This window comes from Microtus oregoni, unplaced genomic scaffold, assembly GCF_018167655.1.
Source record: "Microtus oregoni isolate MIOR12 unplaced genomic scaffold, Mior012 000047F_ref0000412, whole genome shotgun sequence".
NCBI classification, from domain to species: domain Eukaryota; kingdom Metazoa; phylum Chordata; class Mammalia; order Rodentia; family Cricetidae; genus Microtus; species Microtus oregoni.
Window position 1 is genome coordinate 7,970,296 of NW_024543221.1, and position 14,078 is coordinate 7,984,373.

The 14,078-nt window shown below is 47.8% G+C and overlaps 2 protein-coding genes across 2 annotated transcripts in view; one reads left to right on the plus strand and one right to left on the minus strand.

The window, feature by feature from the left end:
* Positions 1 to 1,315: 1,315 nt before the first annotated feature.
* LOC121435753 lies at positions 1,316 to 2,653 on the minus strand. Its single transcript, XM_041635197.1, has one exon. It carries the CDS (start codon positions 2,159 to 2,161, stop codon positions 1,511 to 1,513), a length of 651 nt encoding a protein of 216 aa, XP_041491131.1. The 5' UTR covers positions 2,162 to 2,653; the 3' UTR covers positions 1,316 to 1,510.
* Positions 2,654 to 2,768: 115 nt separating this feature from the next.
* The window catches only part of Dusp10 (dual specificity phosphatase 10), a 40,945-nt gene continuing 29,635 nt past the window's right edge, over positions 2,769 to 14,078 (plus strand). The window contains exons 1-2 of the mRNA XM_041635196.1: positions 2,769 to 2,887; positions 5,244 to 6,095. Of these exons, the coding sequence (XP_041491130.1) occupies positions 5,285 to 6,095 (811 nt within the window). The 5' untranslated portion in view covers positions 2,769 to 2,887; positions 5,244 to 5,284. The remainder of the gene's footprint in view (positions 2,888 to 5,243; positions 6,096 to 14,078) is intronic.

The following is a 14,078-nucleotide window of genomic DNA, read 5'->3' on the forward strand; positions in this document are numbered from 1 at the left end:
CCAACACAAACATGACAAATCCCGAGGGCAATGAAGAGGTTTCACTCTTCCTAGGGGACTGAACACAGCAGCAAGCCTTGGCTGTGCATTTGACACAGGTTGTGCTCATGGCCCTTGGCTGATTCCATGTATTTAAACTCCAGAAAGTATTTTCACACTCAGGATCAATCAAAATCACCTCTCTCTGTATAAAAGCGTTGTAGAATAGAGAGGGTAAAAATCTCCCTGATATCTGACTTCTTCCTTGAGTATAAGCTATGCAAACCGTGCTACCTAATTTAAAAAGCCTCTATATCTTTGCACATGTTAGTAATCTGGTAATTACTCTATGATTCAGGTGTGATTGATGATGACTAGTTTTGTCAGTAGTCCCCCCCCCCCCCCCCCCCCCCCCCGCTTTTCTTCCAGCTTGGATGACTTACATTTTTATTTAACCAAATTGCAATAATATCTAAAGTTGAAACTATAAAACAATCATCTCATTAAATCTCTCTCACATCACCTCCTCCTCAGGGCTTTGTGAATGGCAGTTCACAGGCTCTTAAATACCTTTAGGCAGAGGGTCCCTTCTAAAGCAAACTCACCCCTTCCAATGCTTTCTGTCTACATAGAACCTCCTCCTACTCTCCCCCAGTTATTCACACAAGTACCTTTTTACCTCCCGCCACAGGGAAATTCACGTTTTATAGGTACACATATAAACACAGGGAATCTGACTGGACAGACAAAAGTCAGATTCAATACTTAGAACTCAAAGCGTGAATGGGGCCCTTCACCGCCTCCAGTAACTGTACTCAGATAGTCCCCGACATTTCAACTACAAGCACCTACAAAGTCTGGAAACTTCTTTTCTGGCCTCTATGAAAAGCACATACAGCCTATCTCGCTATCCTGACCTTACTGGTTCTCAAAGATCTAAGGACCAAATGGTGTGTCCTGGACACTCATGAGCTGACCTTCAGGGGTATGTGTGTGGGTATAGGTGTAACAAAGGGCTACACAAAAATCTTTTTGGCTGCCGGGCGATGGTGGTGCACACCTTTAATCCCAGCACTCGGGAGGCAAAGGCAGGCGGATCTCTGTGAGTTCGAGACCAGCCTGGTCTACAGAGCTAGTTCCAGGACAGGCCCCAAAGCCACAGAGAAACCCTGTCTCGAAAAACCAAAAAAAAAAAAAAAAAAAAAATCTTTTTGGCAACACCAGTATGCACTCAAGGGAGATCAGTCAGTCCATAGAGGGTCAGCCAAGGTGAGGGTTCTGATTCTAGTTCGAACCTTCTGATTCTAGATCGACACTTAATTCAGTGGCAAAAGAATGTTTGGGGTCTAAAGCATGCCTTCGAACACTTCTCGTTCCTTAGTAAGGATAGCTGAACCTTCCACAGAGCAGAAAATGTTTTATTCCACTTCAATTACTTCACATATTGGTCTTCTTCTCTGAGCTAGGAGGGGGTAGGGAGGTATAAAAAGCTCTATTGCTTCAGGATTCTTTGATCTATCTTCGTCATAGTTCATCTAAGCTTTTCCACTCCTTTGAATTCCAGGGTCACTCTTCTGCAGGTTCCCTGATATTTTTCTGGCGAGGCACTGGCAGACTTGCTCAGTTTCCCATTTCTCTTCCCTGGACACAGGCTGCGACCAGGGACCCCTCTGATGGCCAAAGATCGGGGAACCGGGAGACCAGGCGTTGGCTCCTCTACGCTCCTCAAGCGCCGCTCATTCTGGCTGTTCATCCGAAACTCGACGTCCTTTGCACTTGCAGTTCCAAGCTGGCGGTCCTTAGCTCGCCGAGGGCCCTGCGCCACCAAGGGCCGACGGCCCAGCACCGTGGGGCGGATGGACTGCGGGCGAAAAGACACCGCGATCTGGGAGGAGGGTGGGGGCCGGTGCCGGGGCTGTGGCGCTTGCTGGACGCTCGACTGGCCCGGCCACGCCCAGCCCTGCCGGCTGGCGCCCAAGCGCCCCCTGTGGCCCCTGGAGGGGAGCCAAGCCTCCTCCTCCGAGTAGCTCTCCGGGGTGCCACCTTCGGGTTCACAGTCGGGCTCCTGCGAACAGGCTGGGGACGGCGGGGGAGTGACCGGGGCACGGAAGTAGGGAAACAGGAGCACTGCGCGCAGCCTCCGGGCAGGAGAGCAGTAGGGCAGCCGGAGAGGCAGCGACATCTGCGGGCCGGGCCAAGCGGGGCTGCGGGGAGGCCGGCCCTGTGCGCGCTCACGTCCCGCGTGGCGCTGTCACGGCCATGGAGGCACCCGGCTTCGAGTCGCCCCCGGCCTCGGGAAAGTTGGCCGGACACTTCGGAGCCTCCACCCCGAGTCACGAGGTAGAATGGAGACCCCCCGCGAGGCCCGTGTCCGCACCAGGTGGCGTGGGAGGGTCCGGTACGCAGAAAGAACCAGTTTCAGCCGGAGCGGCCAGCGCAAGCCATTGACACGTCAGTCCCGGGAAGGGTTAACCGGGTCCTACCGCCTAGGTTTACAAGTAAATAGAGAACTGCTGGTCCGCGCGGGCCCGGGCTGGCTCTTTTAAGTTTTTGATTGGTTGCCAATGACATCACCACCCGCGTTCTAACACACCAAACCCACAAGCGCGTCTGAGCGGGCCGCCTTCCCGCGGTGAGGCCACGCCCCTTTCTCCGCCCTCTCGGCCGCCTATTGGCCACAGGCCACTGTGAGGTAGCGGGCGGCGGTCTCTGTATCCTCATTGGCGCAGTGCGACGTCGCTCGGCGGAGGCCCTGCCCACTCCGAAGCTTACATTTACGCTGTAGCAAAAGAGAAAGTAACTCTGTGTTGCTGCTGGGGATCAATGAAGCTGAGTGAATGGGGGCGCACTGCGCGAGCGCATAGCTGGAGCGGGCGCCAGATGGTGGAGGGCTACGCTTATTGATGAAGTAAGTGGAAGTCACTGCGGCCACTCAGAGCCCGAGGCTGGAGGGTCCCGTGTGGTTTGTGTGTGTGTGTGTGTGTATGTGTGTGTGTGTGAGCGTGCGTGCGTGCGTGCGTGTATGTGAGAGAGACAGAGACAGATCCACATCAGGTAAGGAAGGTCCTAAGGTTTAGGCTCTTGGGTCTGGTTGCCGTGGGATAAAGAGAGGAAATGAGTTTTGGTTCGGTTAAGATGCTTTGTGGCAGTTTTCAAAGCCTAAGGCTTTGCTGATGCTCAGCGCTGGCCAGGAAGGGAGATGCTAAGTGCCCCAGGAGTGGGGAAGAAACATTCTCTAACCACTTGGTTTTTTTGTTTTTGTTTTTTTTCCTCCAGTCCCCGTTTTGTGGTAGAAGGGAGACTAGCGGAGGAACAGAATAAGGGGAAAGCGCTATTTTTTTGTGGGAGGTTTCCCCTGGCCAGACTGGATGGCTTTGGAGCTATCTGCTGCAAGGATGCAGATCTCGGTGCACTCTGTGCCTGTGTGCAAGCCGCGCACGCACTCAGTGTGGAGGAGCCGGTCCCAGCCTGTCTCTGGGAGCACATTCTTGGGTCCTGCTCCTAGGGAATGGGCTACTGATCCCGGACGTCCCCTACAAGATACCACGATAGCAAAGACTTTGACTGCATTCATGGTCTAACTGGGACACAGTTAAGCTTCTGGAATAGTACTCGCCCTGAAAAAAAAAATACTATGCAAGGGAGGCGGACAGGCAGGGAGGGAAGTGGGGAGGGAGGGAGCAAAGCAAGAGGTTGAATCCTTTGCTCCCATCCAAAGGTGGGTGAGAGAAACCTGAGTCAGTGGGGGATATACCGACACGGGTAGGTACGTGCTCCTGTGTGTTCTTGTGTGGATTCCGCCGGTGACACTTGGCTTGGTGTCAGAGAACGGTGACGGTCATGAGTAGACCGATGATCCATGCATGTTTTTCCAGACCAATTTTAAAGTTCGTTTAGGTGAGTGGCTCTTGCTTGGGGTTTGATTTCTTTGCTGTATGCATGTCTAGTAGAGGAGTCAGAACGGCTGTGCCTAGGAAGAGGGAAGTGACCCACTGCAGGCACCCTGGGGGGTGGCAAAGGTAACCCTGTGGGCACCACTTCCCAGCTTCTTAATTGGTCTGTCTGAGGCGAGGGACAAGTGGAGTTGCCCTCATGGAATCCATACTGTCTCCAAGAAGGATATCAGTATAGGACTGAAAAAAAAATCTCTTATATTAGCCGGGTGGTGGTGGTGCACGCCTTTAATCCTAGCACTCGGGAGGCAGAGACAGGCGGATCTTTGTGAGTTCGAGATCAGCCTGGTCTACAAGAGCTAGTTCCAGGACAGGCTCCAAAACCACAGAGAAACCCTGTCTCAAAAAAAAAACAAAACAAAAAAAAATCTCTTATATTTGTCACTTAAATGGAGATGCAAAGTCTGTACCACCCAGATGAAATCCAAACCCTTCTTTGCTTAGGTGCTTAGGGGTGCAGCACAGGGAAGGGCGAGCAACAGTGAGAGGGGGCAAGGGAGAATGGGTCAGCCTGGGTTGGGGTTCCCAGACCTGCCTGACTCATTTGGAGACATGGTTTTAGGACAGTTGTTCACATTGAAAGGGGGATGTAGGACTTGATTTAGAAGAGGCTCGCAGAAGACATGTAAGCTTTGAATAGGGCCGTGTTTAGCTTTTCGAAGGAGCTACTAGAACTGGAAAGCAAGCAAAGATTTGTGGCTAGCCTTGCTGGCTGACTTAGGGAGACACATTCCTGATTTGCAGAAAGTTGACATCTGCCCCGATGTAAATTTAGCTGCCATGCACTTCTGTGCATCTCGTGAGCCCTGACAATGCGCTCGCTTATCTCTTTGCCTTGGCCATGGGTAAAGAAATGAAATAGAGTGCATGCATCCCTATGTGTGCAGGGAGGACAAATGCATCCATCACAGGTGTAATACCCATCACAGGTGTAATACCCATCACAGGTGAAATATCTTTCTGCCCAGGAGCGGAGGCTCAGAGAAAATCTGCCTGGTTCTCTGTACCTTTACCTTCACTAAGGCTGAACTCTGATTAGGGTCCATGAAAGGATGTCCATTACCATTTCTGGCATCACTTCCAAATTTAACCTTCAACTTAGCATAAGCATGGATGGGGGTCCCTCAAGGATGCATCCTCTCTGAATAGATCAAAGTGAATTTCAGGCCTTGATAATACCATGACCAAGGACACCTAGGAGGACTCTGACTTTGCTCAGAGATATGCAGAAGTCTTTCCCAGGGATTGGATGAGACTGCCTTTTGTGTCACGTGACTTTATTCTTTCTTTCCTTCTTCCCCTTCTTTACAGACACTTGAGTTCTTCTTGAATTGCCAGTTTTCAGCCTCCTCATGCCTCCATCTCCTTTAGACGACAGGGTAGTAGTGACACTGTCTAGGCCTGTCCGACCTCAGGATCTCAACCTTTGTTTAGACTCTAGCTACCTTGGCTCTGCCACCCCAGGCAGCAGTAGCCACCCTCCCGTCATTGCCACCGCCGTTGTGACCCTCAAGGCTGCGAATCTGACGTATATGCCCTCATCCAGCGGCTCTGCCCGCTCCCTGAATTGTGGATGCAGCAGTACTAGCTGCTGCACTGTGGCAACCTACGACAAGGATCACCAAGCCCAGACTCCAGCTATTGCCGCAGGCACTGCCACCACCGCCATAGGAACCTCGACCGCCTGCCCTGCTTACCAGATGGTCAACAGCAATGAGAACACAGGCTCTTTAAGTCCATCGGGTGGGGTGGGTAGCCCTGTGTCAGGGACTCCCAAGCAGCTAGCCAGCATCAAAATCATCTACCCCAATGACCTAGCGAAGAAGATGACCAAGTACAGCAAAAGTCACCTGTCCAGCCAGGGTCCTGTCATCATCGACTGCAGGCCTTTCATGGAGTACAATAAGAGTCATATTCAAGGAGCTGTCCACATTAATTGTGCCGATAAGATCAGCCGGCGGAGGCTGCAGCAGGGCAAGATCACTGTCCTAGACTTGATTTCCTGTAGGGAAGGCAAAGACTCTTTCAAGAGGATCTTTTCCAAAGAAATTATTGTTTATGATGAGAATACCAATGAACCGAGCCGAGTGATGCCGTCCCAGCCGCTTCACATAGTCCTCGAGTCCCTGAAGAGAGAAGGCAAAGAACCCGTGGTGTTGAAAGGTAATGATCCCCACCCACTTCCTCAAATACTGTCCTGGTCAGCTAGGTTCACTCCAGAGATTCTCTTAGAAGTGGCAGCCTTCTCTTTCCCCTACCCCCCAGACACCATGAACCAAAATCGCCTTTCTTCTTGTCTTTTCTTCTACCCTTTTTAAAAAATGTTAGTATAGTAAGAAAATCCAAGTAGCAATGAGTTGATATCCAGATCTGAGTCCCCAGCCTTGATCTGACTTATGTTTTGTTCATATTTCACCTGATATGGTTTTCAAAAGATGCTTTGTATTTGTACAACCGAGGTGGTATCTCAAGTCGTGGCTTCTCTGGGAACTCTGTTTCAGTCTGTGACTGGTTGGAAAGTCTTTGTTTCTCAAGAACTAGCTGAAGTGGATGGCCCAGGGGAGGCAGTATCTATGGCACCTACCAAATAAATCTGCAGGTGCCAGTTCTTTGTGTGAGAAACTCTTGATGTTTCTCACCAGTCTGATTGTCTTGACTTTCATATTGCTTATAAAGTTATCTTCAACCAAGGCAGAAATTTTTATTTTAAATCCATATTGAAATTGTGAATTCTCCAAATAAATCCATTCCTTAAGGAAAGCTCCAAGGGGATGGAGATTTGAAGTGCCCTGCAACCTTTTGTTCTTTCTGGCGTCAACTGACAACAATTGACTTCATGCATCACTTTCCCTTCATGTGATGATTGGAACCCCCAAAAGGAATGAATGACCCACTTGTCTCTGCGCTGCTTCCATAAGTGTTGCCTTGACCTTGCCCATCTTGTCCTCCAATGCTGTCCTTTGGGCTCTAAACATGACTCTTTTGATCGTGTCTACATGGTCTTGATGGAGAGTGATAACTGTCTTTGTTTTGTTTTGAGCCACTGGGGAGTGGGTCATGTCGCAGCCCACTTGCTCATCTTTGCTCTTCAGCACTGTCCTTTTGGGGTCTAAGCATTGTTCTTCTGATAGTGTGTACTGGTCATGGTGGAGAGTGATAGCTACCCTTGTTTGTGTTTTGAGCCACTGGGGAGTGGGGTGTGCTACATCTCCAGCCAATGTCCTAAAGTGTTGTTGATATCAGTGTTGCTAGGTTCCTTTGAGCACTTTTCATATTTAAGTTGGAGCAGGCTGCTTAGGTAAGCAAGTGAGGATTTGTCTTTGTGGGATAGCTATGCGCATTCTCCTTTTCTCTCAAGTGATGGAGACTGTCTTGCTCTTAGAAACACAGTTTAGTTACCTTTTGCTATGTGATGTACCTTCCCGCTTTTGGTTGTCTCTGCAGACAAGTGTCACGAAGACTCAGCTCTCCTTGGGGCATGTGGGTTCACAATTCTACACAGTTCTAGAAGCCCTGGGCACGGTTATGATGGTGGCAGTATGTTTTCTTAGAGTCACAGATATGTTAGGGTTCTGCAGTAGAGCTCTGTTCTTCATTCTGAATTCTTATTGGGTTGGCTTTTAGAATCCCCCAGGGACTTTAACCCTGCCAGGCTTCTCCCAGTGTGATCTTGTCTTTTTTTGCAGATGAGAAAACACCATCTACAAATTCCCCAACTGTAAACAGTTTGTCTTGGTTCACCAAGACAAATAGCTTTGCCGGGCTTCTTTTTTCTCCCATGGTTGGGATAGGTTTGGTAAAAATCAGCCTTTTTCTATAGGTTATCTAGAATTAGCAAGAAACCTCACTTTATGATGACCCTGAACTTGAACACGGGGCTGATTGGGAGGTGTAGGGAATCGTATCCTCTCTCTGGCTATGGAGCTTGGTGGGTGAAGGGGTGGCCTATCAGTTGCTGAGAAAAGTCTCTCCTGGGGACCAATGAGGAAGAAGGGGTTCCTCCATGCCTTTCCTGTAGACACATCTGAGGATCCCTGCAGCCTGGACTTGCTTGCTCATCAATGTCAGAGTAAGACTGCCTCAGTGGGGCGGGGCTGGTCACACAGCTGACCTCACCACCAGGCGCCCTGGGCAGCTGCGCTGAGGTCTAGTCATTTCGGATTGGTGCGACACCGTGGCGGCCAGCTTGGAAGACGCTCTGGTGGTAGAGGTTGGGTTATTTGTAGTTTTGGGGGGGAATTTTTCTTCAAATACCTTGGAATTTGATTGAAGATATGTAGTTCACGGTCTGTTGTCTTCCTTGATGTCATTATTAGTTTGGTACCTTTGGGAGGAATGGCCTAAAATCAGGATCACATTAGGGAAAAGGAAAAGGATATGGACTATTGAGTTTCCCTGTTGTCCTCTTGTCTCGTCAAACCGGAGGTTAGTTTCAGGGTGTCTTGGAAGTGAAGGATGAGGTGTGCTTCTCTCAACAAGCATGGTGTGTAGCTTTTCCTAGGTTCTTGAGTGGAAGAAGCAGACCATCCTGGTCTTGTTTGTCATCTGAGGTTTATTTTAGGGTTCCTCTTGTTGGTGATCTAAGATCGTATTTCAGCTAGTTGGGGAATGGAACCATTTTGGGATTAGTGCATTGTGTAGGGAGCGTGTGGCTGATGGGGTGGGAGTAGATGGCTAGAATGTATATGGTCGGAAGTCCTCAGGCCTTGTTGGTTTATTTTCAGAGATGCCGGATCCATCTGAGACTTTGGTTCGTGTTTGTAAACACTGGTTGCTACCCTCCCGGTTCAACTTTTATGTCCCTCAGTTTCAATGCCATGTTCTCCATTTTTGGAGCTGCCCATCTGGTCCAGTGGCGACTGGGTTGCCATTTTAGTCAGGCAGTGTCAGGTTGGGGTGAAACTGATCAGGGGCACAGAAGCCCCTGGATTAAGTTACAGTTCTAATTTATAGTCCCCGCCCTACTATGACCTAGGTCCGAGTCTGTGTCTCGTTCTTAACCACTGAAGGGTACGTGGCATCAGACCCTTGCTTCTGGTCAACTTCATCTCAGTGATCCAAAAGAATAAATCTTTAGGGACTTAGTCTTTGAAAGAGCTGCACCCTTTCCCACCCAATGCTGGGTGTTTTAATCAACTACATACAACTTGATTTCTGGGCTAAGAAAGAAGGCTGGACAACCCTTGACCTTCTAAAATGAGAATGGCTGTTTTTTGCTGTCCTGTTTGTAAGGCTACCTTCCTTTTCAGCAATGCTGGCTTCAGGAAAATTCTTTGTCCTTTATGTGTGTGGGAAGGGCAAGTCTCCTACCACTCCCTCCCTCAGGGCAACCTAGGTCTTTAGAATTTAATGATCAAAAATTTCAAACATTCAGAAAAGTATTGACGTATACAATGAACACCTTTATACCTACCAACCAGATTAAACTTGTGTTTTCCCCATTTGCCTTCCCTTCTTTGTTTTTGTAATATTCTATATTTCAAAACAATAGTCTGATGTTTAGAGTTAACATTGTATGTTTAATCGAGCTGGGAGTATTTTACAGGTTGGTATAGACATTTTTCCCTGCTAAATAATTAGTGTCATATACCTGCCCATGAGTATCCTTAAAAAGGTAGCATGCCACTGTTAGTGACTGGCTCTAAGTCTAAGGAAAAGCTTCCCTCCCCCTCCAGGAGACCCCTCAGGGCCTCTGTCTCTGCCTGTGTAGTGGTATGTCAGAGGCCAGGCCTGAACATGCTGCGTGCTGTTACAAAGCAACGATAGACTGTCTGCTGCGGATTTTTCCAGCTCTGCTCTCTTCCAGAGGCTTTTTGAAGGGGCTGAGGGGTGTGTCGGGGGGCGGTGACTGTAAAGACAGCTGACAGAGTCACAGGGAATCAGGTCGATATGAAAAATGTCCTACTCTCCCCTATGCATTTTCATATTAGAAATATTTTATGTTAAGATATACAAACATGGTTGAACCATTTTTTTCATTGTAAAGATGGCATGTGCATAAAAATCTAGTCTTAGAAAAAATATGTAAGTTCATGTTACAGATACCACTCCCCCCCCCAAAAAAAAACCCAAACCTTCCTGAATCTCCCCTGAACAAAGAGCAAAGTTGGTCTAACATTTTCCCTTACTCAAAACTGATTCTGGAATATGCATTAGGAAGTGGAGTCGCGTGGCACTGAATGGCTGTGCTCAGAAATCAGAGACCCTGTAAAGAAATTCTTATTCTGCTTTCTTTTGGAGAAGCACTGGATCTCCCTCCCCTTTCTTTGTCTGGGATGTGATGATGCTCTTTGAGACACGTCTCCATCAGACTTATTTTATTCTTGTTATTCTGAATTCCTGACGAATGCTCAAGAGTAAATGCCGAACACTACTAGCTCTGTCAGAAAAGGTGGAGAAATGTAGGGAGAAGAGCCTGAGGTCTCTGGGTTCCTCCATTCTGTGTCCTTGGGCAAGTTGCTTCAGCCTTTAGCTCGCTGGCTTCCTCATTTGTAAAGGAGGGGCACCCAACAGCACTTAGGAATTCAGTAAGTGATGGCTTGCTTGCCAAGTGTCAGTAGATCTCTGTGTCTGTCCCCTACGTACAGCTTAGCATTATTTCTGTGAGTTGAAATGTGTCAGGGAAAAGAGAGTTTGTGTGCTTCTCTCGAGGGAGCATAACAGCCTAGGTATAGCTCTGTGTGTGTGTGTGTGTGTGTGTGTCTGTGTGTGTCTGTGTGTGTGTTGCTAGGGCCTAAAAATAACTTGGTGACTGTTACCTAATTTAAGTAGCATACAGTTGTGCCAAGTAATTGCAAAAACATGTTGGGTCAAGAGGCTGAGTGATTTGGGCATACCCTAGAATTATTTATTTGTAGGGGACTTTAGGAAAGCGGGACGATAAATCTGTCCGGCTGATGTCCTAGGGAGAAGAGTGAAAGTAGAAAACTTTTCAACTTTGTTTTCTCTGGCCTCGCCTCGATTTATTTTTGGAAGGATTGTAGTCTGCCTATAAAAGGGTAGATGGAAGGAGGAGGGGGTGTGGGCGGCTGCAGCCCTGAGTGGCACAGAGGAGCTGGAGTATGGGGGAAATGGGGGGAGAAGGGGAGTTGATGCTTGCTCGTTTTTCTGAGTGGGTCCTGAGTGCTCCCCTGAAGGACTACAGACTTGCCGCTGCCCTCCTCTGCCTCACTGCAGGGCAAGTGAAAGACCAATGGACTTGTGCGCTCCCCCCTCCTCACACCTGTTCTTACTTCCTCTGCTCCCTAGAGTCAGGTTTTTCCCATGATACTACAGTGCATACACTTAGGGAGCTCAGGTGGCCCCTCAAGAGCGGCCTCTCAGAGGCTTGGATTTGCTCTATGTGAGAATGGATAGGTCCCGATGATGCAGGATAATGGAGAGGAAGCACATATGGAGTGGTCCATGCAGTTCGCACTAAGTCAGGCCCCATGGCCTTTGAGATGCTTCTGTCACTAGCAGAGGGAAGGGCAAGTTGGTCTCACTCAGGACTGTGGGTCTTTACCAGTTCAGATCTGTGAACTGAACCGGGTTCAGCCACCTGGCTTATTAAAGATGAGTTCAGGAAACTTGGTAGAGGTGGGTGGTAGTTACTGATTACAAACGTTAATTACAGGCAGGAAACCAACAGGAAAACAACCTACCTAGTTTGAGTGCCTGTTTCTCCAGCAGGCACAAGCAGGGAACAGGCTGAAAAGGTGCGCTTTGCTTCCCTGCTTAGTCCACTTGAAACAGCCTATCCGGAGGTCCGACAAGATCATAAGGGTAGAAGAGGTCCCTGGGCAGAGACTGTCAGAGGCCAGAGAAGCCAGAACATGTTTCTTTACATCCACTGCTGGGATCTATAGTCACCTCCGTCCTCCAAGATCCCCAGAGAGCAGTTTAGACATTAATTAATTATTAATTTTCTCTAGACATAAATTATATCACGAGGCAGTGCTTAGGCAACTTCATCACTGATACCAGAGGCTAACTCCACACTGAAGGTATCCTGCTGGTTTTTGTTCTGAGACTGAGTCACCATGGAGCGCAGGCTAGCCTTGAACTTGCGGCAGTCATTCCCTTGCCTCCTCTCCCAAGTGCCACGGCAAGATTTTGAAAAGCACCCCAAATGATTTTACTGCACAGTGAAACTGGAAAACCATTGATCTAGTTCAAGCATATTATGTAGTTATGGAAATGAAGCCTGCAGAGGTTTATGACTAATCCAAGGTCACGTGCATTGTTAATTCCACAGCCTTGGTCCTTGCTGCTAAAATAGGTCTTGCTGGGCCCTGATAATATGTGTGTACATTATCATCACATAGTAGCAACATCCAGTGTGTCGGGTCAAACATTAAATAAAATAATTTACGTAGTGGTTTTGAAAACTAGGGCCTGTCTTTTTTGTTTTCAAGCTTTCGTTCAGAACAGAAACAACAAGGACAATGTCCAAAGGTTTTGGAAACCAGTGTGCTTCAGATTTCACCTGGGTCCTGGAGATATGGGCCAACTACTAGCGCCGACTCAGTCCCATCTTCTAAGGAACTTGATGTTTTAAGAAAGAACTAAAAAAAATGCCAAGATACATCTGAAAGTGATATCTAGGTGTAGAGTACTTGCTCAGGAGGTGCGAGGCCCGGGGTTTGAGCCTCAGAGCTGCAAGCCAAAAACAGACAAGTAAAGCATTTCAGATGCTAACAGCTCTTTATGCAGGTGGCATCATAGTGGTCCAACCTGGTGGGCAGAGAGATTTAGCTGTAGGTCTCATAACTACTAGTAGTCCCTTCTTGTGTGAGGCACTGTGTGGAGTTGGGAAATCTGCTGTCAGTGCCTACGGTCTGCATGCTAGGAAGAGAACATCCAGACAAGGCCAGACTTCCTGTAGCCTTACATTAGATGTGTGTGTGTGTGTGTGTGTGTGTTTGTATGAGTGTGAGAGTGTGTGAGTGTGTGTGTGCATGTGTGTGAGAAAGAGTATGTGTGTATGTGAGAGACCGTGTGTGTGTATGAGTGTGAGAATGTGTGTGTGTGTGTGTGTGTGAGAGAGAGAGAGAGTGTGTGTGTGTGTTCTTCATCCCCAGCTTGTTCAGGGAATAGTTTATCTTCAGGAAATGTTCTACTAAGTACATTTGTATTTTCTCAGCTTTCTTTTTCGAGAATGACTTTAACTTTCTCTAAGCACAAGGCCATGGCCTGAAAAGAAAGAATTTGCTGTTTTTTAATGATGGAAAGGGAAATATTACATGCTCCTTCTGCCTCCAGAGTTCAGGGTAGACAGGGCTCCTCTGTGTAACAGAGTGGAACTCTGTCATTTGAGCCTCGCTGCTTCGGATGTGTTTCTGATAGAGACAAGACCTGTATTTAATTTCACCATGTGTCCTTTGTGAGAAAAAGGACGCATGAGGTAAACAGACCAGCTCAACAGTGCTTCAGAGACAGGGTTTTGGCCTGTTCTTATTTTTTTATGTTTTCAAGTGCCATCCTGAGGTAGGAGGCCAGGATGAAAATGCAGTTCTCTTTGGCTCCTAAGACTCCTTTGTTTTCCCTAACTGATGAAGGTTCCAGTATTCGTTTCTTTTTCCTGTTGCTCTAAGAAGATGCTCTAGCCTGAAGCCAGGGAAGGTTTGAAACACAGTTTATTGTGGTGGGGAAGGCGTGGTGGCCGAAGCCTGAGGCAGCTGCTCACACCACGTCCGCAGTCAGGAAGCAGCGAGCTTGGATGCTTGGAAGCAACTGGTTTCTCTGTTGTCTCCACATACTGTATGTGCTACTGATTTAGATTCCGATCTTACTAATCCAGAAAAATTAAAGGGAAGAACAAACAACAAGTGTGCATTTGTTTTCAAGTTTGTCTTGTAGGTAGTTGAAATTCTGTCTCAAAAAAAACTTTTATTGTAGAATAAATAAAAGGTGTGTTTTGTATTCAGCTTGCTAATGCTATCTGATCATGATGTCTTTCCTGTAGATGCTTTCATCCAGAACCAAAGAACAAAATCTTCGCATCATTTTTGTTTTGAGGATCTATCTGTATCAGATATCATTACTTAAAAGTTAGTGAATTTGTATTCCCTCCTACTGGCAAGATCCATATTCTGTCTGACTTAAAGAAAAAGAAGGTTGAGTTTGCTTTGCATAGGAAATAAGCTGTGGCCTCTTAGAGCTTTC